Here is a 25,107-nt window from a genome sequence, read left to right on the forward strand (position 1 = left end):
AGCTCAGTTCCTTTTTCTCTCCCCTCTCCCCTTCCTTTCCCCCCTCCTCTCCCCGTCCTCCTCTCATCCCCTCCCCTCGACGTTTCCCCACAGGCCCCGCCCCCTGAGGGAGCTGGGGCGGGGCTTCTCGTACGTCATCTCTCGGCGCCGTTGTTAGCGCCGCCGCCGCGGCTGCCGCCGTCAGGTGGATGGGGAGGTAGGTAGGGAGCGAAGCGTGGGGTGGGCGGTGAGTCTTTTCCGTGACTTCGTTCCCGCGGGACCTTGGCCGGAGGGTGACTGCAGCGGTGCTATGGTGTCTGGAGGCCGGGTAAGCATCCGTCCTCTCCGGGGGCTCCCAGAGGATGGGCCGGGGCCGGGGCCGGGGCCGCTGCGGGGCGGGCTCCCGGGAGGCAGCGGGCTGGGCGGGGCAGCGGGGCCGGGGGGGTGTCCGGGGCTGGGGGCAGCGGCCCGCTCCTCACCCCTCCTTGCCCTCGCCCTGCAGGTGCAGCATGTCTAGACCGGGGGTCCTGGGGGGCGCTCGCTCCGGGCTCGGGCTGGTGCTCGGGGCTGCAACGGGCCTAGGACTCCTCTGTGCCTTCTACATCCACCGGAGGAAACGGACCCAGAGCCATGGCGGTAACTGGAACGCGTCCAACTCTCTGGGCTACACCCGAACCCTGGAGCCTCACCGCCGGGGTAGGCGCGCCCCGTCCCACCCCGGGCACTGCCAAGGCTTCTCCCCCCCCCGGAGCGCTTGGCCTTAGGGGGCCGGTCGCTTGGCCGAGGTGTACCAACCTGTGGTCAGGCATGGCCGGCCTCTCGGCCGAGGGAGGGCTGGAGGTCCAGAACGCTTGACTTATTTGGGAGGACTTGAAAAGCTTATTTGTTGACCCTAGAATAGAACTCATTCTGCCTTCGCAGCATTATTTTTTATTTTAATGCTTAAAAATTACTTATTTTAAACATTCTTTAAAACAAAATTTGAGTTCCACATTCTCCCCTTTCCCACTCCTTCCTCACTCATTAAGAAGGCAAGAATTGTGATATCAATTATACATGTGAAATCATGCAAAACGTTTCCATATTAGCCATGTTGCAAAAAAAAAGCAAGAATAAAAGGGAAAAAATTATGCTTCAAGCTGCATTCAGACTCCATCAATTCTTTCTCTAGAGGTGGATAGTATTTTTCGTCTTTCCATAACTAAAAACTGGCTGTAATTACTGATCTCACATGTTTAAAATAACTTGCTGTGTATTGAGTTATTGGGGCCCAATAAATAGAAGGAGAGGAAAAGAGATTCCTGAATGTATTCCCATTTCACAAGTATAAAAAAGAGCCCAGGAAAAGAGAGATTGACACAATTGGTCCCAAATACATGATTGTTGGTTTAGGTTGAATATAACATACTTAAGGTCACTCAGTCAGTAGCAAAGGTGGTGTCAAATGCTGGTCTCCTGATTTTTAATCCCATCTTCAAAGCCTAGTGCAATTGCTGGCATCTTGTTCAGGTGGAAAGGGGTGGTGAAAGACTTCAACCTTTTATCTCCATTCTCTCATAACCCTGGAAAAGTAGAAAGGTGTTGAAAAGATTGCATAGTTTTCATTGTTAGTTTTGGCAACAAGTATTAAGGTGTTTTAAGTCCCAGATTGATGCTGTGTGGGTGTATATTACAGGAGAAAGGAAGCCCAGAAAAATGCAGAAGGAAAAGTGGGTTTTGTATGTATTAAAACAATCCTGATTATTTAATTTATCAGAGAATGTTAGTGTTGGAAGAGACTTTGGAGATCACCAATCTAATTTTCATTACAAATGAGGCTCTTGAGGCCCAGAGAGGTTGTGACTTTCTTAGCCAGGTTAGTGGCAGAGTGGGTCCTAGACTGGTATTCAGTAGTCTTTCTATTACACAATGCTACCTCTTTATTTAAGGTGAATTAAGGTATTTTTAAAGTAATTTATTCTCTTACTAATTTTGGCTGTAATCTCATTTTGAAGTTTGATAGTCTTGAAGTCAGAGGACACCTGTGTTGAAATCCCAGCTCATTAGCTGCATAGTCTTAGCTGTGTTCCTTCTCTCTAGATCCCAGTTTTCTCATTAAAAATTATTTCTTATAAAAGCTTGAGACTGGTCAAGATGATTTATAAGGCACCTTCTGATTCTTATTAACTTCCTAAGGTTTCACTGGGAGTCAGTTTCACTTTTTAGACATTTGGACTTTTTCTACCTTGTTTTTTTTTTTTTTTTTTTTTTTTTAAATGAAGTGTAGGTAATATTCTGCCCTGATTGATTGGTAAATGGAACCCTGACATTTGTTAGAGTGTTAGAACTCTCCCCCAGATTGCTTGCTTTCCATTGTCAGAACATTAATTTGCTGTGGGTGACAGGCTTTTTTGTTTGTATAGAACCCCAAGGGTTGGGATGCTCTTCCCTCTGCTGGGGTTTGAGGGTATTACATTCCAAGTCAGAGGGTAATGCTGTTAATGCTCTAGCAAAGCATCTTGGCAGATGAAGGCCAAGTAGCCACTCCCTTGATACTGGTATAATGGAGTTAAGTTTTCAGACCACCTCATATCACATTACTAGGGAAAAGTGTCAGACCTTGTTACCTTGTTAACAATAGCAGATCTGTTTTAGGTGGCTCAAGTGGGAAAAAGCATTAGAAGCCCTCAGAGTATAGTCTTGTGATACATTTGGTGGCAGATTATCACAGGGTAGTAATCTTAGACTTAGTACAGGATTGTGGAACTCTCACAGCAACCTGTGGTTGACCATTAGGAGGGCTGTTTCTGTGCTATGGTTTGGGAAATAGTGGCAGATAGCCAAGATGTCTTTGTCGCCCAACATTCCTGAGCATTGCTGAGCATGTTGTGTAACCTATAAGCTTCCTGGGTTACTAGTAACACAGAGGGTTTATTTCCAGCTCTGTTGTGCCTGCCATACTGGTTTCTTTCCTGTTTTAGCATCTGGCATCTCAGCAGTTAGGTCAATACATTTACTCATCCAAGTGTGTGTTAAGTAGTTTGGAATTGGCATCAACCTGTTGTGTAATCCAAAAGTCAATTTATTGGGGCTCTGTGATACCATCTTAACCCATCGGGTTGGCAAGGGATATCTTTAGTACATCTTTCAGTAGATGTCACTTTTTTTTTTTTTTTTGGCTTGTTTGGCCTCTATCATGGTGAGAAGGAATAGGACTTGATTTTCTTGGCTTAGAAGTTCTCATTATGTGAAGCAGCACCCTAAGGCATCCTCTTGCTAATTTCACTAGACTTTTAGCTGTGAAAGTGGATCAGGGATGGTGTGATACTAGAGATGTGCAGGACAGGTTATTGGTACTCTGAGAAAATATTTTTTTCTTGCAAACACTTGTCAGATCATCAGAGGACTTGATTCTAGCATGGATCTATGTCACTGCTATTAGATACAAGATAGTAATGAAGCCAGTGATTTGTTGGAACAAAGTTGTCTTACTTGGGCAAGAAAATGTAAAGGCCTCCTTGTCTCATTCTAGACTGTAAACTTTGTCTCCTATCTCTCATGCTTTAGTGATGCTCTTGCGGGCAGCACCAGGGGAGGCTGGTGATGCTGTGTCTGTTCCCACCATGTCAAGGGAAAAGCAAGAGGAGGTGCTGGATCGCCTGGACTTTGTGTTGAGCGGCCTAACTGAGCTTCGACAGGAGGTGGAAGAACTCAGAAATAGCCTCCGGGCTCTTGCTGGGGAGATTGTAGGGGAGGTCAAGTGAGTACTGGATGACTGACACTGGGCAGTTCCTTTAGCTTTTGTTGTCTGTGCTAGACCATATTTCTTTTCTTTCTTTCTTTCTTTTTTTTTTTCCCTCAGAGAACTTCTAATCCAGGATTAGGGTGGCACTCATGATTGGGCATTTGGGGATCCAGGTTAAGTTTTCTTTTTATACCAGTTGAGCCATTTACACTGAATCTCAAAAGGGCATTTGGCAAGAATCCCACTTAACCCGCCAAACCGTCGTAAGCTTTGAGTTGTTAGAATAGACCACTCTTGAGAAAAAGGGAACTGTTGAACTCATTCTCTTACTAGAACAGGCCTTTGGGACAGACTGTCAGCGCATGTAGATTGTGTTTGTCTCTCATTCTCCACCAGTGGTAGTATAGGTAGAATAAATGTCCGTAGGATCTAGTTTGACCCTCTGGAATGGGTCCTACTTTTCAGGTCCCAGATAGAAGAGAACCAAAAAGTGACTCGGAGGAGAAGGTATCCATTCAACAGGGAAAGAAGAGACTCCACCGGCTCGAGCTCCATCTACTTCAGTGCGAACTCTGGACCGCCTCTGACCGAAGGAGAGAGCGAGGGAGGGTGAGTCATATGCTCCTTATAGAATTGGGAGAGCCATGGCATCCTAGCTGGGGGCTGCTGTCGATTTTAGTCACAAACCAGGGTTTTGAGGGACCATGTAAGAAAAGAACCTTTTCTGGGGGACAAAGTTTTATTGATGCTCTTTTTTAAATACCCTCCTCACCCTCTCTCTCATCAGAACCTCCTTTGTAACAAAAGAGTGCAGGTAGTTAAGCAAAACGAATCAACTCATTGGCTATTTCTGAAAGTGTATCCTGGACCTTACTCTGCACCTCTCTACCTCGAAGTGGCAGACATACTGGTCATTGAATTGATCTGAATTCTGAAGTCTTCAAATGTTTTTTTCTTTACATTATTGTAGTCATTACATTATAGTATTCTCCTAGTTCTTTTTCATTTGTTCCGTTTAAGTTCACATACAGATCTTCCCAAATTTCTATGAATTCTTCATATTTATAATTTCCTGTAGTGCAACAATATTGCAGGTTACTTTTTATAACACTGTACATGCTTCCTTTTCTCTTTGAGTAGAAACTTCTTCCCATAGAAGACTTTACTGTGTTACCTTAACACTTTGTAGTAATAGAAGTTTTCCAGCCTGGAGTCAGGCAGACCTAAGTTTAAATCTGGCCTCAGACACTTACTAGCTGTGTGACCTTAGGCAAATCACTTAACCCTGTTTGCCTCAGTTTCCTCATCTGTAAACTGAGCTGGAGAAGGAAATGGCAAACCACTCCAATATCTTTGCTAAGAAAACTCTAATTGGGCTCACAAAGAGTCAGACACGTCTGAACAAGAAGTGACAGAAACTTACTCCTTTGGAATCTGGAGCAGCAGTGCCTGTTCTTATGATCCATTGAGTCAAATTATAGCCAATACAATGCATTGGGAAATAGCAGAGTGGCTAACAGCTCTTTCTCCTAACTCATTCAAGGCTTTAAAAAAACAAAGGCAAACCACCATGTAGTTTGTACAGGTAGGTGTCATAGTGGATAGAATATGAGTTTTGGAGTCAGGAAAACCTGAGTTCAAATCCTGCCTCAGACATTTACTGTGTGAGTGAGGGCAAGGCTCTTAACCTCCTTCAGCCTCATCTGTAAAATGGGGATAATAGCACCTACCTCACAGGGTTGTTATGAGGATCACATGTAAAGTGCTTTGCAAACCTTAATGTTTTTAAACCTTAAATTGATGATGATGATGAAGATGAGGATGATATGGATGCTTTAGTCCTAAAAGTCAGGCCTGAATTTTGTGTCATTAAAAACCTTAAAGGTTTTAAAATCTTAATTAGATGATGATGATGATGATGTAGACGCTTCATTTGAAAGAATTAGGTCTGAATTTTCTGTTCTTAAAAAACTTGAAGATTTTTAAACCTGAAATCGATGATAATGATGTAGACACTTCAGTCCCATGGGCCAGGTCTGAATTTTGTGTCCCCTTTTCTTTGTGGTTAATGGTAGAAACTGTCTTTGGCTCCCACCAAATCTAGCATTCTCAGTGGCCAGTGTTTAGTCTTGAGACTAATAGCCCCTTTTCTTTTGTGGCTTTTAATGATCAAAATTAAATTGTGTTATGAATTTAACATTAAACATCAACACAAACCTCCTTGTAACAATTTACATTTAAATGAATTCTGATAGATAAACAAACTGTTGTAACATTTTAGTCACTCTAGAATTTTTTGTTCATTCCTTTTCATTAAAAATTTTTGAACTTAAATGCCAAGTAAAATAGGCATTTCCATATACGTAATAGAATAGAAAAAGAGGAATGCACATGAGATTGTAAATCTCTTATGTACAGTTTGCTTTTCTTTTAAAATATATAATAAATTCAACATGTAACTTTCAAAGCTGTCCTGTTTGTGATTCTTTCTGATCTTTTGTTCTCTTCTGTACGTTAAAAAAAAAAAAATGCTGTTTTTCTTTCTTATGGACTACCCTATACTTAATTTCTCTCTTTTTCTCATTTCCCTCCCCCAATCCTACATAAATTGGAAAAAGAAGAAAAACAAAACCTATGTAATAAATATGCAGTCAAGCAAAAAAAATTCCCACTTTAGCTATCTGCACATGCCAGTCAATAAGCATTTATTAAGCACCTGCTAAGTGCTGGGAATAGAAAGAAGGACAAAAGATAGCTCCTGGCTTCAAGATGCTCACAATCTAATGAAATGGGTGTCTTATTCTATACTTTGATTCCAAGAGGTGGATAACATACTTCATTATCTATCTTTTGTCATCTTAGTTGGTCATTGCAATGGAGTTCTTAAGTCTTTAAGGTTGCTGGTTTTTTTTTTTATTTATAATATTGCTGTTATTGTATATATTGTTCTGCTCACTTTTTAAAAAAAATTAATTTTTACCTTTTTTCAGTTAACAAGTATTTTTCTTCTCACCTCCCTCCAACTGGAAAAAAAAAAGAAAAAAACACTTGTAACAAATATGCACAGTTAAGCAAAACAGATTCCCACACTGATCATATGCAAAAATATGTGTTTCATTCTGAGCCTTTAGTTCTTAGTTCTGTCAAGAATTGTGAAGTATGCTTCATCGTTGTTCTTCTAAAATCTTGATTGGTCATTGCAGTGGTCAGAATCCTCAAGTCTTTTTTTCAAATTAAATTTTATTTTATTTTCATGTAGTTCTGCCTTTTCTCTCTTCCACTCTACCCCTACTGAGAAAGTGAGAACTTGCTTCATCAAGCGAAATAAATTCCTATCTTGACCACATCCAAAAAAAATTGCCTCAATCTACTCCTAGTCTATCTCCTTTGTAATACAGGACATGGATTATATCATCAGTCCTCTGAAATTGTGGTTGGTCATTGTGTTGATCAGAGTTTCTAAGTCTTTCAAAGTTGTCTTTACAACATTGTTGTTACTGTATATATCATTCTTTTAGTTCTGCTAACTTCATTCTTCATCAGTTTATACAAGTCTTCTTGGGTTTCTCTGAAACCAACCTCTTTATCATCTTTCACAGCAAAATAGTAATACATCATATTCATATACCGTAAGTCATTCAGCCATTCCTCAGTTGAAGGGCACCCCCTCAGTTGTCAGGGTCTTTGCCAACACAAACAAGTTGCTAGAAATACAAAATACAAAAGTATATATGGGTCCTCTTCCTCTATCTTTGATTTTTTTGTGGTGTGGACATAGTACTGTTATCACTGGTTAAAAGGGTATACACAGTTTAATAACTTTTTGGGTATACTTAAAGTGCTTTCCAGAATGGCTGGACTGGTTTACAGTTCCACCAGCAATGCATTAATATACCTGTTTTCCCATAGTCTCTCCAGCATTTGTATTTTTCCTTCTTTTGTAAGCTTTGACAATCAAATGGGTGTGAGGTAGAATATCGGAGATGTTTTAATTTGCAATTCTCTAATTGGTGATTTAGAGCAGTTTTATATGGCTACTGATTGCTTGGATTTCTTCTCTGAAAATTGCTTATTCATATTTCTTTACCATTTATCCATAGGGGAATGTCTCTTATTCTTATAATTTTGAATCAGTTCCCTATATAGCTTTATCAGGGAAACGTGAAAAGATTTTTAAGCCTTTCAAAGTTGTTTTTCTTTACGTTGTTATTTATAGATTGTTATGCTATTATTTTGCTAGTTAGAGATGGTTTTGCTCACTTCACTGCATCAGTTCATACACATCTTTCAAGGTTTCTCTGAAACTATACCTTTTGTCTCCCTTATGACACAGTAATATTCCATTATATTTATTTAATGTATTTTATTCATCCATTCCCCAATTGATGGGCTTGTCTTAGTTTCCAGTTATTTGCTATAACAAAAAGAGCTACTATAAACATTTTTGTGCACATGGGTCTTTTTCCTCTTTCTTTGATTTCTTTGAGGATATAAACTGAGTAGTGGTATCACTGGGTTAAATAAAGGGTAAACACAGTTTACTGGCTTTGGGGGCATAGTTCAAGTTGTTTCCCAAAACGGTTGTACCAGGTATTCACAGCTCCACCAACAGTGCTTTAGTGTGCCTTTTTTCTTGTAGCTCCTCCAACAGCCGTCACTTTATCCTTTTGTCAACTTTGCCAATCTGATGATTTCCATTTGCTTTTCTTCTTACGTAGTTGTAGTTAGGTTTAGTCTCTTCTTCTGGTTTTACTTTCCATTATTAATGCCTTTTCCCACATTTCTTATACTTGTTTATCTTAATTACATTATAGATTATCTTATCTTTCTATTAAGGAAGGCATTGTGATGGAGGTAAAGTCAGGCCTTGTTTGAATGATAGGCCAAGTCAGGATCATAACAGCTGATTTGTTTACTTAGCTGATTTGTGGCATTGCTTTCTACCATTGTATTTCTTATTGAGTTTTCTAAACAACCGCTGTGGTTTTTACCATATTGGTAAAAATTGCAGGGAAAATTACCCTTAAGAAGGTTGGAACATCCTCCACAATTGAATCCTAGAACTACTATACATGGAGTTTCTTCCTTTAATTTCTTATTCACTGCTACCAACCTAACAGAACTTCTAGAAACCTGCCCATTTACTTGACTTTTTCTGGGCCAAGAGTGGCAAGCCGTACTGCTTTTAATTGAATATCAGGGTCAAAATGCTTGGCCAAGAAATTAATGGAAAGAGTAAAATAAAAATTAAACAAGGCACTAGACTTTGGTCATTCTTGCCCATTAACTTGCTTGACTCTAGAATCACTAGAATTGGTGGCTTCTTTAACTATGTCCTTGTTCCTCCCTTTAGAGCCTGTGTAGGTAAGGAAAAAGCTGTGGGGAATAAATCTCACCAGTGCTCTTGGATAAAATAGGTAGTTGTGATGGAGACCACTATTCTCTCAGGAGTTCAAGAGACTTTTATCTACAGAAAAGCATGTTTTCTGTGTCCTAGGTCCCATTTATTGGGAGCACACAGATGGACAAAAGAGACAACAGGAAAATGCCAACTATCTTTTGCCCCCTTTCATGTCATACTGATGTTGGTGTTTCTGGTGATTTTTGTAAAAAAGGCTAACAATACATATTTTTAGTTGCTTGATAAGCTGTTGTCTTGACAGACACCTGCCATTTTCTATTTGTTGCCATGACTGACCAAGCTATACTTGTGACTGAGTGTGTCCTGAAGGTTTAGAGAGGTGGCCCTGCTTGCTCTGGTAGTTTGCCTACCACTACTGGACCCGAAGATGCTTCATGCTAGAAAACACATTTCTCCTCAGCACAGGCTATCTAGTAGAAGGAGTAATGGATTTAGAGTTGGAAGTTCTGGGTTTGAATTATGACTCTGTTACTTGTATTACTCAGTTACTCTAACTGTGAAGCTTTAGGCAAGTCACTTAATCTTTCTTTGTCCCTGTTTCCTCATCTGAAAAATGGGATCATACCTATACTACCTATTTCATAGGGTTGTTGTACCAAATGGGATAAAATATGTTAAGTACTTTATAAACTACAAAAGAGTATACAAATACCATTATTAATTTTCTGTTATGTCAAGCCATATGTTTGACAGTAAAGACTTAAAAACCTCTGGTGGACAGTAGTAATGTGTGATTGTAATTTCCAAACTTTTCCTAGGGTACATAAATGTTTTGGTGGGAAAGGAGCCTTAATGAGAGTGGAGCTAGAATATTATGGAAGGGAAAAGCTAGGGATAGAAATTAGAAGACAGGATCTAGAATTGAGCCATTTGGGAATTACAGTCAAAGGTTGTCTGTTCCAGGTAGACAGACTGAAGAGTATCCTGACAAGCTACTGAAGAACAAAGTCCTTTTCTTCCAGTATCACAAACGTTAGTGGCACAGAGTTCAACGATCAGAGGGCTAGCTCTAAGAAATGTACTGTTATGAGTAATATGAAGCTGGAGTGGCAGAGTCAGAGAGCCCATGTTGTGCATTTTGGATGACAACTGGACAGTTTGACAATTGGAACCATGCCCAGAAGGCACAGTTTTGTCAAGAGTTCAGAAAATGGAACTTGGAACACCTAATGATGATTGTAAAAAGCTTTACAAATAGTGGCTTATTCTAAAGCCAGTAAAAGCCAATGTGGTTTACAAATTAGAATTATAGGAAAGAGAAGACCAAAGGCCAAGGACATATTTACAGTGACCTGTTCCTTGGTAGCTGGCCAGGTGAGTTAACTGGTGTACTCTGTGGTAGTAAATTTACCCCCAGGGAACAGACTGGCAGTAGTCCCTCTCCTGAGGGAAGATGTGGCTCTCCTGGAATTAGTCTGAATTGTCAGCAAGATGGCTGACCCTTTGGCTTATGGAATAAATGGGTCATTGGAAGCCATGTGGTTTGATTTTTTGGCCCGATATCTAGGTCGGTGGTCAGGGAGTGCTTCCACCACAGTCAGTGCACTTGGGCAGAAAGGGAGACTCTGGAGAGTAATTTCTTTCTTGGGACAGACCACAAACTTATGAATGACTTTGAATAAGGAGAGCCAAGGGAAGATCGTGCTTTAGATATTATACATCATTTTTCCCGTAAGGGAATTGAGAGGATTTATTTGGATCGTCTTGGTTCTAATCCTTCAAAACTCTGAACTCTCTCGTGGGTTCTAGGAATGAACAGTTAAGATGTGAGAGAGGTAGGCTTCCCAATGGTGGACGGTAAATTCACATTCATGGGCACTGCGAAACAGACAGCTTAAGTCCTGTCTACTGAAATTCCACTCTGTCTTCAGGGTTGAGCTCAGATTTTTCATCTTTTCCATGAAGTCCGCCCGGATCATTCCAGCCTGAAATGTTCTCTCACCTTTGAACTTTTATAGCTCTTTAAACTGTTCTTATGACACTAGCCACATACTGACTTGTATTTAGTTATTTCTGTACTTATGTTCTCTCTTCTATTAGATTGAAAGTTTCTTGAGGGCAGGGACCATGTCTTAGCCATCTATCACTCACGAGGCCACGCAGCATCCAGCACATAGTAGATTCTTAGTAATTATCTATTAAATGAACTCTTTTCTGTTGTTGAGGGTTTTTCAGCCCTTAAAACATGAATTTCAGTTTTCATCACAAAGAAAGCAAATTGTAGAGACAGGGCACTGTGTCCAGAAGGAATTTTAATTTCCACAGCTCTGACATGACCAAACACTCCAGATTAAGCTGCTTTGTCCCAAAGAAGGTAGTCACAGAAGTCTGACGAAGAGGGTAGGAGGGAGTGAAGGAAAGCCTACTATATATATAGCCTTATTATACATTCAGTCAAGGGCCCAAGAAGTATCATAGAGAACTTAGAGGATGCTGAGTGAGTAGTAAGAGACAAGGATAGTGGTCTGTGGGTCCACATGGAGATTGGTATCAGCTCTTTGCTATCCAACAAAACTCTGTAAAATCCCTGTTTTCAAAACTTTAGTATTTCTGATGAAAGAAATGGGTTATAGATTTCTTGAACTGCTTTTACTCATCTGTAAACCCAGGCTGGTCTGTGCTCCCAATTCTAGCTTTGAAAGGAACTGAATATTCTTAGGTCTCTGGCATTGTTAGGATCTTAAGGCCTTTCTTGACCTCTTGTTTTCCTTGGATAGTCTCTGTCCCAGGAGCCTGTGTTTTCAAAGCAAGCAGGGCCCATAATAGATTGTAGCATTTTGTGACTTCCTGAATTTGAGAAAGTCAGTTCCTGGGTCAAAGTTGTTGAGATTCTGTTAACGGCTGTGACTCCATTCCCCAGGCACATGGGAAAACACGAATCTATGTGCATCAGCTGGGTGGAGCCATCTTGTTACTGGAAGGTTGCAGTCCCTGAGCTAAGCAGAAAGCATATTGTCTTAGTGACTAGAATCCAGGGCTAAATGTACCTAGCTTACGGGGTGACAACTAAGGAAGCAGCTGAACAAACCTCCTAACTGTACTTCTGGGAGGAGTCTTCTTACAGTGCTTTATATTATATTTATGTACCTCCTTGCCTCCATAGGGAGAGGACTGGTGTATTTTCTCCTGGCCTTTTCACCAAGGTATTAATTTTAGAGGCATATCTGCCTCTGATCTGCTGAATAAGTGTTAGCCCCTTTGAGGAGAGTATACTATCAGTGGGGTGTTTCCTACATCCATTCACTTGTCAAGACCCGTCACTTCTATGTCTCTCAAACGCTCCTGCTCCTCTCCTCTGATACCACCACCACCCTGGTGCAGACCTTCATCATCTCATGACAGGACTACTGCAGTAAGCCTGCTTGGCTTAAGTCTCTTCCTACTCCAGTCCATCTTCCACTCAGCCCGTCAAATTGATCTTCCTAAAGTGTGGGGCTCACCATGCCAGCCCACTGTTCCATAGACTGCAGCAGCATCTAGGATTAAATGTAAAATTTTCTGCTTGGCTTCTAAAGCCCTTCTTTATAAGCTGACCCCTTCCTGCCTTTCCAGCCTCCTTACCCCTTACTCTTCTCCATATACTCTGCAGCACAGTGACCTTGGCCTCCTTGTTGTTCTGTGCACATGACATTCCATCTCCCAGCTCTGGGCTCTTCATTGGCTGACACCCACGCCTGGAGCTCTCTTCCTCCTTCTCTCCACTCCCTGCCTTTCTTCAGGTCTCAGTGAAAGTGCTGCCTTTTGCAGGAAGCCTTAATCTGTGTGCCTTCCCTCTGACACTAGCCCGTTTATCCTGAACATATCTTGTTTGCACATAGTTGTTTGTTTGCTTGTTGTCTCTCCCCTGAGACTGTGAACTCCTTCAGGGAACAGACTGTTCCCCCCCCATGCTTGGCGCAGTGCCTGGCACACGGTGGGCACCTAAGTGCTTATTGACCAACTCTGTGGCCTTAGACATAGGTGCACTGGTTGGGGGAGAATCTGTGGGACCCAGGGTGTCTGGCTGAGTGATGTTGTCCAATGTGCTTTCTACCCAAGGTATACAACAGCCAATGCAGAGTCTGACTATGACTGGGAGACAGAAAAGGAGAGTGAGGAGGATGAAGATGAAGTAAGCTGTGAAACAGTGAAAACAGGTCGAAGCGACTCCCAGGACCTGACCGGCGATGGGGATTCCCTCCTGCTGCCCGTGGACTTTGCAGGTGGAGAGGAGCTGCTCCTGCTGCTGCGGCAGGCGGATGAAATGCACCTGGGTGACAAGCAGAGCAAACAGGAGGGTTTCCAGCGGCTCCTCAACAACAAGCTGGCGGTAAGGCTCCCCTCCCCACCCCCGCTGGGCAGCCGGGCACGGCTGGTTCGCAAGGCGAGTGTGGTTTGTGGCAAGTGTTGCCGGGCCTGCTCTTGAAGCACAGTGTCCCCCACATCAGGTGTGAGTCACAGTAGAAAATCCACCTCCAAGGAGACTGAGCTTCTTTCTGTAGTTGGCCCTAGGATGGCGTAGAGGAGAAAACTGTAAAAGCATTTGGCATCCTTCTTTTGCCCTTAGTTCTCTGCCCCATCCTGTTCCCTCTCCTACCACAGTGCCTAGAGCCCAAGCTTCAGCCTTTTTGTCCCATTTGAAGGAGCATTGAAATGAGAGCGAGAGAGGGCATTCTGAATCATTCTTTCTACCTGTTCAGAGAAGAGTGATGAAACCAAAACCCTTCAAAAGAAAACCAGGATAAAATTCCACTCTTGTGCAGCCCTTCTCAAGCTACACCTGGAGTGGACTAAGTTTCCCTGTCCTGGCTTAGGACTGGACCTCTGTAGGCTGTTCCCCCTCTGTAGGCTCATTTCCCATCTCCCCGTGTATATTGCCTAGGCCTTTGGACACCATGCAGCATTGCAGGTTTGGAAAGACAGACCTTCTGTTTTGGGCTGGGGAAGTGGGGAGTGGAATAGAGAGTTTGAGATCTGACCTTTTGGGATTGTTAGCAAAATGTTTAACTAAAGGTGTCCTCCATCTCATCACCCCTGCCTGGGTTTGACTCCTTTTAGTGATCAGGAGGAAATGACCTCATCCTAGGGTACTACATACACCCCATTAAGTTTCATTTTCATTTACCTGTTGAGGATTGTCTCACTGGGTGAGGGTTGTGACATAGGCTTGGGAGCTCTGTGGCCTCCTTGCTCACCCCAGCATAAGCATCTCACAGTGGCTAGAGCAGGGGATCCCTGATACCCTGCATGCAGGGTAAAAACTGCTTTCAACTCTTTTGTTCCATCCACAGTATGGAAGTCGACAAGACTTTCTATGGCGCTTGGCCCGGGCCTACAGTGACATGTGTGACCTCTCTGAGGGGATGAATGAGAAAAAGTCATACGCCCAAAGTGGTGAGCACTCACAGGGGAAAGAAGGGTGACCTTGGATGGTGGCTCTAGACCTAGAAGAATCTTCTAGTCTAATGACCACAAAGCCCACAGAAGTTGTCATCTGCCCGGGGTCATACAGATAGAGGAGGTAGCACAGCCAGAATTTGGTCCAGGTCTTCTGATCCCAAATCCAGTGTGCTGTTACAATGCACAATGGCCTAAAGAACCGACCCAGCAAGTATATGCATGGCACAGCGTGGTTAGTATTCAGAGGGGCTGGGGCAGTGTTAGGCTGGGAGAGAGTTATCTCAGCTACTGGCCTAAGGCAGATCACTACCACCAAGGACCCTGGCTTCTCCATCTGAGATGCAGGCAGTGGGAGATCCGCTTATCCCTGCTTCGTGTTGATTAGACAGTAGGTATCTTCAGGATTTGGGCATAAGACCCATGGGGCAGACATTTCCAGAATACAACTTTAGAAACAAATTTAGCTTGCCTCTGATCACAGGGGCCTCATCCAGCCCCTCATTTTACAGATGAAGAAACTAACAGAAGCTGCAGAGCTAGCCTGTGGACCCAGGTCCTCTGGATCCGTATTTAGTGCTCTGTCCCCCATACCACTGCCTGTTCTATCCCTACATGTCTCCTATTGAAACCCTTCCTAGTCTTTAAATTCCACCTGAAAGGAATTTAAACATGTTGCAGTGTTACTCTGCTAACCTTTCCTGATTCCTCCCACCTGCACCCTGCCTTGTACTTTTTATCTCTCTCCTCCCCACTGACGCATGTGACATGAGAGAAATCACTCACTAATGTACTTTAGGTTTCTGGTATGTATAATATGTCTATTGTAGTTATCTGCTATGTGTTAGTTGTCTCTTTATAATGGACTATAACCTCCATGATGGCAGGGCCAACCCTTATCTAAACTGTACTTGGTCAGCACCCAAAGTAGGTGTTTAATAAATATTTGCTTTGAATTTACTTATAGTTTATAAAATGCTCTCCTCACCACCTCATGAGCTACAGTAGTTAGTGCAAATGTCCCATTTTTTACAGTGGAGGTAGGGAGGTGACTCTCTCCTAATCACCTCGTCTCCTAGTGAAAGTGTTATGGGATTGAAGATTTAGAGCTGTACGGGGTCCTTAAAGGCCATCGAGTCCAACCCCTCATTTAACAGACGGGGAAACCAAGGCGGAGGACGGTTAAGTGACTTGTCCGATGTTGCACAATTAGCAAGTGTCTGAAGCAGGATTTGAACTTGGGTCTTCCTGATCCCAACTCTAGCACCATCCACTCTGCTGCCTTGATGCCTCAATCCTGGAACTAGTAGACTTGCCAGGAGGCAGCGCTGGGATTTTTGGGTAGAATCTATAGGAAGATTTTCGGCTTAATACAATCTAAGGAAAAGCATTCTGGCAATTATACTTGTCCCAAAGTAGAACCAGGTGCCTTAAATGATAGTGAAGTCATTTCTCTTATTATGAGTGGGGAGGAGAAGGCCTGGGTCTTCAAGTGGAGGCCAAATGACCACTTGCTAAGGATGTTGTGAAGGGACTAAGATTTAGTGTGGATTAGGTGACCTATTCTCCTATTTCAGCCCATGAGATCTGTGACTCTCTGCCATTGGCCCAGTGTTCCCGTGATCCATCCATCAAGTCTTATCACAAAAACTTTTGTCCTTGGGAGCAGGCAGTGCTTCCACATCGAGAATCAGGGTTCTGGATACCTCCTTGTGGGGTGATCACTTTCAAAGTCAGCCATTTGTGAGGTTGCTCTAAATCCTGGGCCTAAAAGGAACCTGAGGGAAATCATATTGTTAAGTTGTCTTGCCCTTAGACAGGCCTATGCTGGTGTAATAGGAAGAAAATGTCTTTTTGGTGTCTGTCTTTGATAACTTAGGTCCTCAACATTTTGAACATTAATGGTACTATAAGAAGTATAGGAGGTTGGGCTGAATTTATACTGCCCTCAGATTAAAAAAAAAAACAACCAAACCCTGAAAATTATAATTAAACTTAAAAGTTTAAAAAGCTAAAAAAAAATACTTTGCTTTTTTCTCTTCTTGAAGAGACTTTCTATTGACAAGTCCCAATTTTTCCTACTTGAGGGTTCTAATTAATCAGTATACTTAACCTTTTGGTTTCAGAAACAATCCCCAACCCTGTCACTATTTAAAAATCATTGGGATTTATCTCCCCTTTTCATTCTAATAGCCAACATTGACATATCACATTAAAGTTTGCCCAGTACTTCACAGGCATTTTCTCAATCAGGTCTCTTGAGGAGGGTGGTATGAGAGGAGTTGGGACTAAAGATAAGTGTTAGGGGTTGGGAGGAGCCTGAGGAGTGCAGAAGATGTCTTACGACTTCTTTGAGGGTAAAGAATGTATGTGTGTCCTGCCATTTCTAAACTGGCTCCAACTGAGTATGGAAAAGTGAGGCCTACAACAGGCATCTTTCCCTCCCCTGCTTTTTTTTGAAGAGGATGCTGGTGGGCTTCGGGTAGGAAAGAATCCTTTTCAAAATGCTGCTAACTTCTGGCACTGTCTTTTATTTTTTAGGAAAGGAAGAAGTGGAGGCTGCCCTGGAGAAAGGAGATGAGAGCGCCGAGTCTCACCAGTGGTAAATACGTCCTATGGGGATCAAGCGGGGGAAGATTCAACCATGGGTGCATGGGGAGGCTCATTTAGGGCCTTGGCTCAGCCAGCTTTCACTGCACCATGACCAGAGGCATTCTGGGACTTCCAGTTTTTTGCTTGGCAATGACCAGAGGCAGCTCTGCCTGTAGGTTTTTAGGAGAGCTTTGGTTTGGCTTCTTGTTTGGCCCCTTGTAAAACCATAAGGATCTGCTTTTTTGGAGCAGTGCTGTTTGTACAGGACAGTGCCTGGATTTTGTGTGTGTATGTTGATTTGTTTTGACTGAGGCAACCCTGGAAATGAGGTAGCGAAACCCAGCATAATAAATGAGGCTCAGAGAAATGAGCTGTTTTGGGGTCAGTGGGGGCAGGCTGGGTTGAGGAGGGCAGGGAGAGTGTGGCTGATGTCTAAACCTGTTTGGCCAAGCTACAGTGAGACACCTTGATTCCGGCGCACAGTCCTGACTGATGGACTTTGGCTTGGGTGGGGCAATCTGTACGTGAACCTTGTACACAGTGAACAGACTTGCCACGTCTGATGGTTAGTGGGATAGAATCTTTTATTGGCGTTAAAAAAAAATCAGCCCTATTTATGACCTCATGAGGCAAAACCTTGGGAGCCGGACGGGGCAGAGCTTTGTCAGAAATTCACTGTCTTGGGAGTCCTGGGCCAGTGTTCTTAGTTTCAGTGAAAAAATACACTATCCTGTGTTTTTGTTTCTTGCTTTTCCTGTCCTCTGTTTGGCTGTCCACGTGTCTGGGAAGGGGACAGAGGAGGACAGGGTTTCACCAGTTTCTGGTGAGCATCATATCCATCTACTCTGGTTCTCAGTTACCAGGTCTTTTAGCCTCCCTGTCCTTTTTTACGAGGAGAGCGGGTTTGCAGGGTAATGATTTTCCTTGTTCTTTGTCCAGCTGCTCCCAGTAAGTTCTGATAACAGTAAATATTTAGTAGTGTCTCTGGTCCGGTCAAATCAGCCTTCTTACTGGTCCTCACATATGAATACACTATTCCCCACCTCTCTGCTTTTGCATAGGCTCTACATCCTTCATGCCTGGAATGTACTCATTCTTGTAGCTGCCTCTGAGAAGCCCAAGTTTCCTTCTAAGTTCAGTTCAGGTGCCGACCTTTCTTGATCCTTATTCATAAGATCTCTCCATGCCCTATGGTGGAACTTCTCTTAAGATCTTGTCCTTTTTCCATAGTTTCTATGACATTTTTAGCTGTTTCCTCCATGAGTAGTTTCTGAGACCCATATTTGGACTGGCTCTAACTTTAGACCTTGCTAATCATGTTAAATATTTTTTTAGAAATTCTATCTATCCATCCATTTATCTGTGTGTCTATCTGTAGCCACACAATATACACACGTGTGTATATATACATGTGTTTGTAAATATGCATACATACACATCTTCAATATATACATGTGCATGTATATCTTGGCATAGTTTTGTTTTTTTTTAATAATTTAAGAGTCAACAAACATTTCCATATACACAGGTAAGAAAAAGAGGGTTGCAGATGAAACTGAATATGTAAAGGGTGTCCAAAAAGTCTTAGTGTAGCGTTAAGCTTAGCACCTTATGTTAAATTTACCATGATACACAGTAGTGCCGACACTGCCCTGCCCTGTCACTTTCTGAACCTGATTCCATCTTCTGTGTATTTTTAAAAAACTGTTTTATGAAAGCGCTTTTGTTTCCATGTTCTATATCACTATTACTATCCCTGCCTTGATGTCCTCCATAAAAGCCCTCCCTTGTGAAAAGTAAGCATAGTCACGTCAAAACAAAGTTGTGCTGAATTGGTCCTATCTGAGGATGTATGTCTCACTCTGCACCTGCAGTTGTCACCTCTCTCCTAAGAGGTTGGAAGCATGCTGGAGTCATGACTGATCACTGCATCGATAAGAGTTGTTGAGTCTTTCAAAATCTTTTCCTTTTTCACTATTTTGGCCATTGTATCAATGGTCCTCTTGGTTCTGCTCCCTTCACTCTGCATCAGTTCACAGAAGTCCTCTCAGGTTTCTCAGAAACTGTCCCTTTAATTTCTTATGGCAAAATAATATTCCACCAACATTCCTATTAAATAGCTTGTTCAGCCATTCCTCAATTGATGGCAAACACTTTGTTTCTAGTTCTTTGCTACATCAGTACATGTTTTTGTACATATGGGTCCTTTCCCTCTGTCTCAGGCCCTTCCGGGTTTGTACCAACTGGTGGTAACCACTGAATCAAAGGGTATGAGAGTTGAGTGACTTTTTGAGTCGGTTCTTGATTTTCATTCTCTTCCCTTATTCTGACCTGGAGAGATGGAAGCCAAGGGCAGAGCATATGATAGAGAACACAAGCTGGGGCAGAGGAAGGAGCTATGGAGGCCCTGGGAGAGCCAATGGAAGGGCAGGTAGGGCATAGAGAAATGCCCTGGGCCTCTTGCATGGAGATGTTGCCTTTCGATATGAACTTGGTCTTCAGATTCTGAGCTCACTGTTGTTGCCTCTTTGGTAGGTACGCAGTACTATGTGGTCAGCTGGCTGAGCATGAAGGCATCCAGAGGCGTATCCAGAGCGGCTATATCTTCAAGGTGAGAAATAACTTTTCTCTCCCCCTCTGGAAATCACACCCCAGTAAGGCCCTGGCTGCCTCCCTGGCTCTTCACAAGTCTACCCTGTCTTCTCAGAGACCTCGGTATTCCCCTAGGTTTCTGGGTTTGGCCCCTTCAGATCTGATTTGTAACTGCTTTTTCTCCTCCCCAGGATCACATAGATAGAGCTATTGCCCTCCAGCCAGACAACCCCAAGTCTCACTTCCTACTTGGAAGATGGTGCTACCAGGTGAGTCCCTTCCTAGGGCCTTTGGTCACCGTAGGAGGCCATAACCTGGGCCAGTCGCGTTGCCTTTTTCTTTGGAGGAACTCATGAGTCTGTAGAATGGCGGTGAATACTGAATGAATGAATGAGTGAATGAATAAAAAGGCACTGATTATGCACTCAGCATAATCATCATTAAGAGGTTAGGTGTGCATGTCTCAGGTTGCAGTGGGGTGGGTGATCCCCATCCTCTCCCTGCCCAGCTTAGTTATAATTTGTTGTTCTGGTGGCAGGTATCTCATCTGACTTGGCTAGAGAAGAAGACTGCTGGAGCCTTGTTTGAGAGCCCTCCCAGTGCCACTGTCCATGATGCTCTGCAGAGCTTTCTGAAGGTATCAGGAGAGGAGAGGAGGACAGAGGGGAGGGAGCGAGGTTGTCAGTGGGTGAGGAACATTCCTTGGTAGTTAGGAGGAGAGTCAGTGTGGTCAGGCTTTCCCATTCTAATGTCGGAAACAGATGGTCTTGTTCTGGTGTGGTGTCCTCCAGGGGGAGCCGGGAAGGGATTCAAAGGCTTCCTCCTTGACGTCAGGGACTCTTAACAGAGGTTTGGCTTGAAGTTGTCTTCTGGAGGGCCAAACTGACCCTGTGGTTGACCCAGTTGTCTCCCTTCTTAAGGCAGAAGAACTGAGTCCTGGGTTTTCCAAAGCTGGAAGGGTGTACATCTCTAAGGTAACATAATAACCTTTTTATGTTTAAAAATATATGTGATGCCTTTAGGTGCCATTATACTAATTTTCAGGGAACCTTTCCTTATCACCAGAAAGAGTTAACACAATACTCACTGGCAATGTAGACAGTTTCCTGTCCTAATAGTAGCTTGCCTCTTTGCCATTAGGTCAGTAGGTTTCTCCAGGACCATCAGTCGTTTACTCATTTTGTCACCTGTGTTGTTCTTTTGGTTCTGCTTGTTTTACTGTGTCAGGTTTTTTTTCCCCCCAAGATTTTTTTTTTCAGGCAGTTGGGGTTAAGTGACTTGCCCAAGGTCATACAGCTAGTAAGTGTCAAGTGTTTGGTCTGAGGTCAGATTTGAACTCAGGTCCTCCTGACTTCAGGGCCGGTGCTCTATCTACTGCACCACCTAGCTGCCCCTTTACTGTATCAGTTCTTAACCAATCTTTCTGTTCTCTGAATTTCTTGTCATATTTTGTATTGTACAATAATCTTTCACATTTATAAGATCATAGATTTCAACATTATCTGGCCCCAAAGAACTAGCAATTCCAGTAGTCCTCACTTCATTTTTGACCAAGGCAGGTTAAGATGCTTGGGTGAAGTCCAGTTGCCACCTTTTACCTCTAGAACCAAATAAAAACTCTGGTTTGGCATTTAGGGCTCACCACCTGGCCCCCTTCCTGCCTTGTCAGTCACACACATTTCTCCTCCTAATTCATGCTGTGATCCAGATCCAGCCAAGCCCTTTTACTTACACAGCTCCCTCTATCTCCTGACCCTTTACCTTTGGACTGGCCATGCCCCATGCCTGCAATGTACTTCCTCCTTGTCTCTGTTCTTCAAAATCTCTGGTTTCCTTTAGGACTTGGCTTTCTCCATAAAGTCTTTCCTGATTCCAATCCACACTAACCCCCTAGCTGCTTGTGCTCCCCCTCCTCAAACCACCCTGTATGGATGTACTGTGTTTGTGTGCTCATGTTTCCTGTGGTAAAATGTAAGCTCACTAAGCACAGGGACTCTTTGATTTTTCAGCACTTAGCATAGTGCCTGGAACACAGTAGGTGCTCATTAAGTGTTTGTTGGTCAATGGATTAGGTGACAGAGTTGGAAATCCCTCCCAAGTCCTGTGCCTCTAAAGCCAGTGCTCTCTTTGTTGCATTATGCTTAAGGATCAGCAAGGTGGAGAACACGAGCCCAGAGCAGGATTGGTGCACAGGGAAGGAGGCTCAGACTACAAGTGTCAGGGAGGACAAGGGGCAAATTTGGGAGTGAGGTAATAGAGGACAGACATGGCAGGACAAAAGGTTATGGTCAGAGTCTGAGCAAACTTACATTACTGAAAATCCTAGTACATCGAGGTTCTCAATTTTTATGGTGCAGCTTTGGTTTTTCAGCCATTCCCTCCATCGATAGGCACCTACTTTGTTTTTTTTGCTACCACCATTAGTACTGCTATGAATATTTTCATGTAGATTAGACCTTTGGTTTCTGTCTTTGACCAGTATATGCCCAGGAGCCCCATTACTGGGTCAGAGGGTAGGTACAGTTTGGTAATTGCATCTGAGTCACGTGCCTGTCATACATACAAGGCAGGAAGTAACTCTGAGGAGTGCAGCAGCTGATTAAAGGAGTGTTAACATGACAACCTTGATACTCAGGCATCACTCTGTACTTTCTTTATGTACTTAATATCAAGTGAGATCAGATTATATGAATGGCACTTTGCAAACCTTTAAGCTTCAAGTAAAGGCTATTATTAATGATAACAGTAATGATATCCTTGAATTTATAATTCAGAAGTTTAAAAAATGATTGTTAATTTTTTTTACATGTATTTGGGAAATATTTATGAAATAAATAAAAAATTAGTTGACAAGTAATATCCTCCATTTTGTTTTATAGTAGAATATATGTAAGATTTACCTCCAACCCCCCCCCCCAGTCTTTATCTCAGAGGAGATAGAAGACTGTCTTATCTTACCCCTTGTCATTTAGTGTAGCGTTCTGCACATACCTAATGAACATATTAAATTGAACCTTCAACTCGAGTTAGTGGCATACGTCCTTTTCCCTAGTTCCTATTCAGGCTCCTAGTATCTGTTAGTGAGGGCAGCTAGATGGATAAAATGCCAGGCTTGGAGTCCAAAAGATTTATCTTCCTGAGTTTAGATCTGACCTCAGATACTTGCTGTGCAAACCTGGGCAAGCCACTTAACCTGTTTGCCTCAGTTTCCTCATTTGTAAAGTGAGCTGAAAAAGGAAATGGCAAACCACTCCAGTATCTGCCAAGAAAACCCCAAAGGGGGTCATGAAGAATGACATGACTGAAAAAGACTGAACAACAACATCCCTTAATGATGGTCACTGTTGTCTTTTTTCTAGTGCTATAAGGAGCTAGGGAACAACTCTGAAGCTGGACAGTGGATGAAGTTGGCCTTGGAGCTGCCAGATATCACTAATGAGGTAGCTATCCAGAGCTATTCTGGTGTCTCATAGCTTTGTTCATTCAGGGGTGGGGAACCTTTGGCCAGAGGCCCCCTGTAGCCCTCTAGGTCCTTAAGTGCAGCCCTTTGACTAAATCCAAACTTCACAGAACAAATGCCCTTAATAAAAGAATTTGTTCTCTGAAACTTGGACTCAGTTAAAAGGCCACACCCAAGGATCTAGAGGGCCACAGGGGACCTCTGGCTGAAAGGTCCCCACTGCTATTCTGGTCCTTTCACCCAAGGTTCCTCATATCTCCTGAGCTTCGTCTGTTTAGACTGGGACTGGGAAACCGTCCTGAGCTCTCAGGAACACAGATGTCAGACCGCTTCTGGCTTCTGACCTTAGCACTGTTATTGGCCTGATATTAGGACTTGAACAAACCTGTTCCTTTTCAATGCCATGCTTTCCCTAGGAAGTACAGTACCTTCCTCCTCACCATTAGTGTATGGGGAAGATAACCTATTTAACAGTGTGTTCTTTATCCTTAGGCTAACTTGTTAAGCAATGATGAGTGCTAAGAAGTCATGAAAACATGGTTTGGGAGAGGTATTGATGGGACAAGCCTCTAGCCTGTCTCATTCTGTTCCTTTCCCCTTTGACCTCCCCCCCTTTTTTTTCTTCCCTCCTGGTTCATTCTAGGATGTTGTCTGCCACAAGGAACTGGAGGAGCTGAAAGTAGCATTGGAAGAATAAGCACATTCTTTGGCTTTCATCACCAGAAGGGCAACACCACGTACAGTAGCAGGAGAGGGAGTCCCCTCTTATGCCCCCTGCTCAGACAAAAATTCTTCCTTGGGGTAGAGGCTGAGCAATGCAGAGGCTGGAAAAAGGGCTGGCTGCCCTGAATCTTGTCCTGAGCTGCAACCTCACCAAGTCTGTGTTTGCCTACTGCCCTGCTGTGGTTCATTTACTCCCAGCCTTCTCTCTACCCTGAAACCAGAAAGGGAAAGGTGTGATGATTTTTCATCAGGTCAAACCTTCAGGTTTCATGTGCTTTTTTTTTTTTTTAACTATGAATTCTGTGGTTGAGGCTGTGGTGGCAGAAGGAAGTACCTGTGACTCTAAGCACAGGCCTGGTCAGGGCAGTGGCACTGAAAACCACCTGCCAGCTGGGGCAGTGGAAGGATGGTGGCACTATGTTTTATCTGATGGGGAGGTAAATGCACTTTACGAAGCCTTAGGAACAAAGTATGGAACTCTCTCTTTTGATCCTTTTCACTGACCAATCCCAACTTCATTGTAAATACCCCTAGGATCCCACCCTGCATGGTCAGGGTAAGAGGAAAGGGGTATGAGAAGACTAGACATTACTTCCATCTTGCCCCTAAGATGGGCTCAGGCTTGGGAGGGTATCTGGCCCTTTCTTCCCTGCCTGGGCCTTGACACCTTTTAAAAAGTGAGGCATTATCTTGTTTAGGGTACTAATAAAGCTATGGTATTTATAGCTGCCTGGTTTGTATTGTGGTACAAAACTGAAATAAATTCAGCTCAAGTGGCAGTGAGAGCAAAGTCATCCTGTCATTGTTTGTCTTTCCAGGTGTGCTCTGTAGACGACTCAGTCTTCCCCATAGTTACTGAATGGGTACAATTCTCCCTCGATGCATTAAGTTTGTCTGATGTGAGATATTGGGGCAAAGATTATTTGCAGACAGCAGGAATCAGTTTCTGTCGACTACAATTCAGTCCCTGGAGTAGTTTGTCCCTTTCCTTTGACACATAATCACGGGCCTTGTACATGTTCAATTTGAATGCGGAGTTGGCATTTCTAAGTTCATTCTCCCTTGGGCACATGCAGCATTAGATAAGTACGGTCAAGGCATCAACACGAAGTAAAACATAGATATCTGAGCCTTCTTAAAAACAAGCCAGAGCTCTGACAAGAATGTTAAGGCTTCAACCTTGAAGAAAAATGAAAAAATGCTGGGTGTGTATAAGAGGGCATCTGTCTATGTGCAGTT

General features: G+C 43.1%; 1 protein-coding gene across 1 annotated transcript; it reads left to right on the top strand.

Moving 5' to 3' along the window:
- The first annotated feature begins 158 nt into the window (after positions 1-158).
- On the top strand, positions 159-24,658 carry RMDN3 (regulator of microtubule dynamics 3). The gene is made up of 13 exons (XM_027869923.1): positions 159-307; positions 482-675; positions 3,526-3,718; positions 4,169-4,312; positions 13,164-13,434; positions 14,396-14,498; positions 17,043-17,103; positions 19,629-19,704; positions 19,877-19,954; positions 20,224-20,322; positions 20,606-20,659; positions 23,045-23,125; positions 23,789-24,658. The coding sequence occupies exons 2-13, from the start codon at positions 489-491 to the stop codon at positions 23,840-23,842; spliced, it is 1,401 nt and encodes a 466-aa protein (XP_027725724.1). The 5' UTR covers positions 159-307; positions 482-488; the 3' UTR covers positions 23,843-24,658.
- The last annotated feature ends 449 nt before the right edge of the window (positions 24,659-25,107 follow it).

Source organism: Vombatus ursinus, unplaced genomic scaffold (genome assembly GCF_900497805.2).
Source record: "Vombatus ursinus unplaced genomic scaffold, bare-nosed wombat genome assembly UNPS02014794.1, whole genome shotgun sequence".
NCBI classification, from domain to species: domain Eukaryota; kingdom Metazoa; phylum Chordata; class Mammalia; order Diprotodontia; family Vombatidae; genus Vombatus; species Vombatus ursinus.

What these genes read in the sequence shown, in the direction of transcription:
- RMDN3 (XM_027869923.1), top strand. Translation starts at nt 489, where the DNA reads ATGTCTAGACCGGGGGTCCTGGGGGGCGCTCGCTCCGGGCTCGGGCTG. An exon ending in GAAGGAGAGAGCGAGGGAGG is followed by an intron (nt 4,313 to 13,163) that starts GTGAGTCATATG and finishes TTTCTACCCAAG; the next exon opens with GTATACAACAGCCAATGCAG. An exon ending in TCCTCAACAACAAGCTGGCG is followed by an intron (nt 13,435 to 14,395) that starts GTAAGGCTCCCC and finishes TTCCATCCACAG; the next exon opens with TATGGAAGTCGACAAGACTT.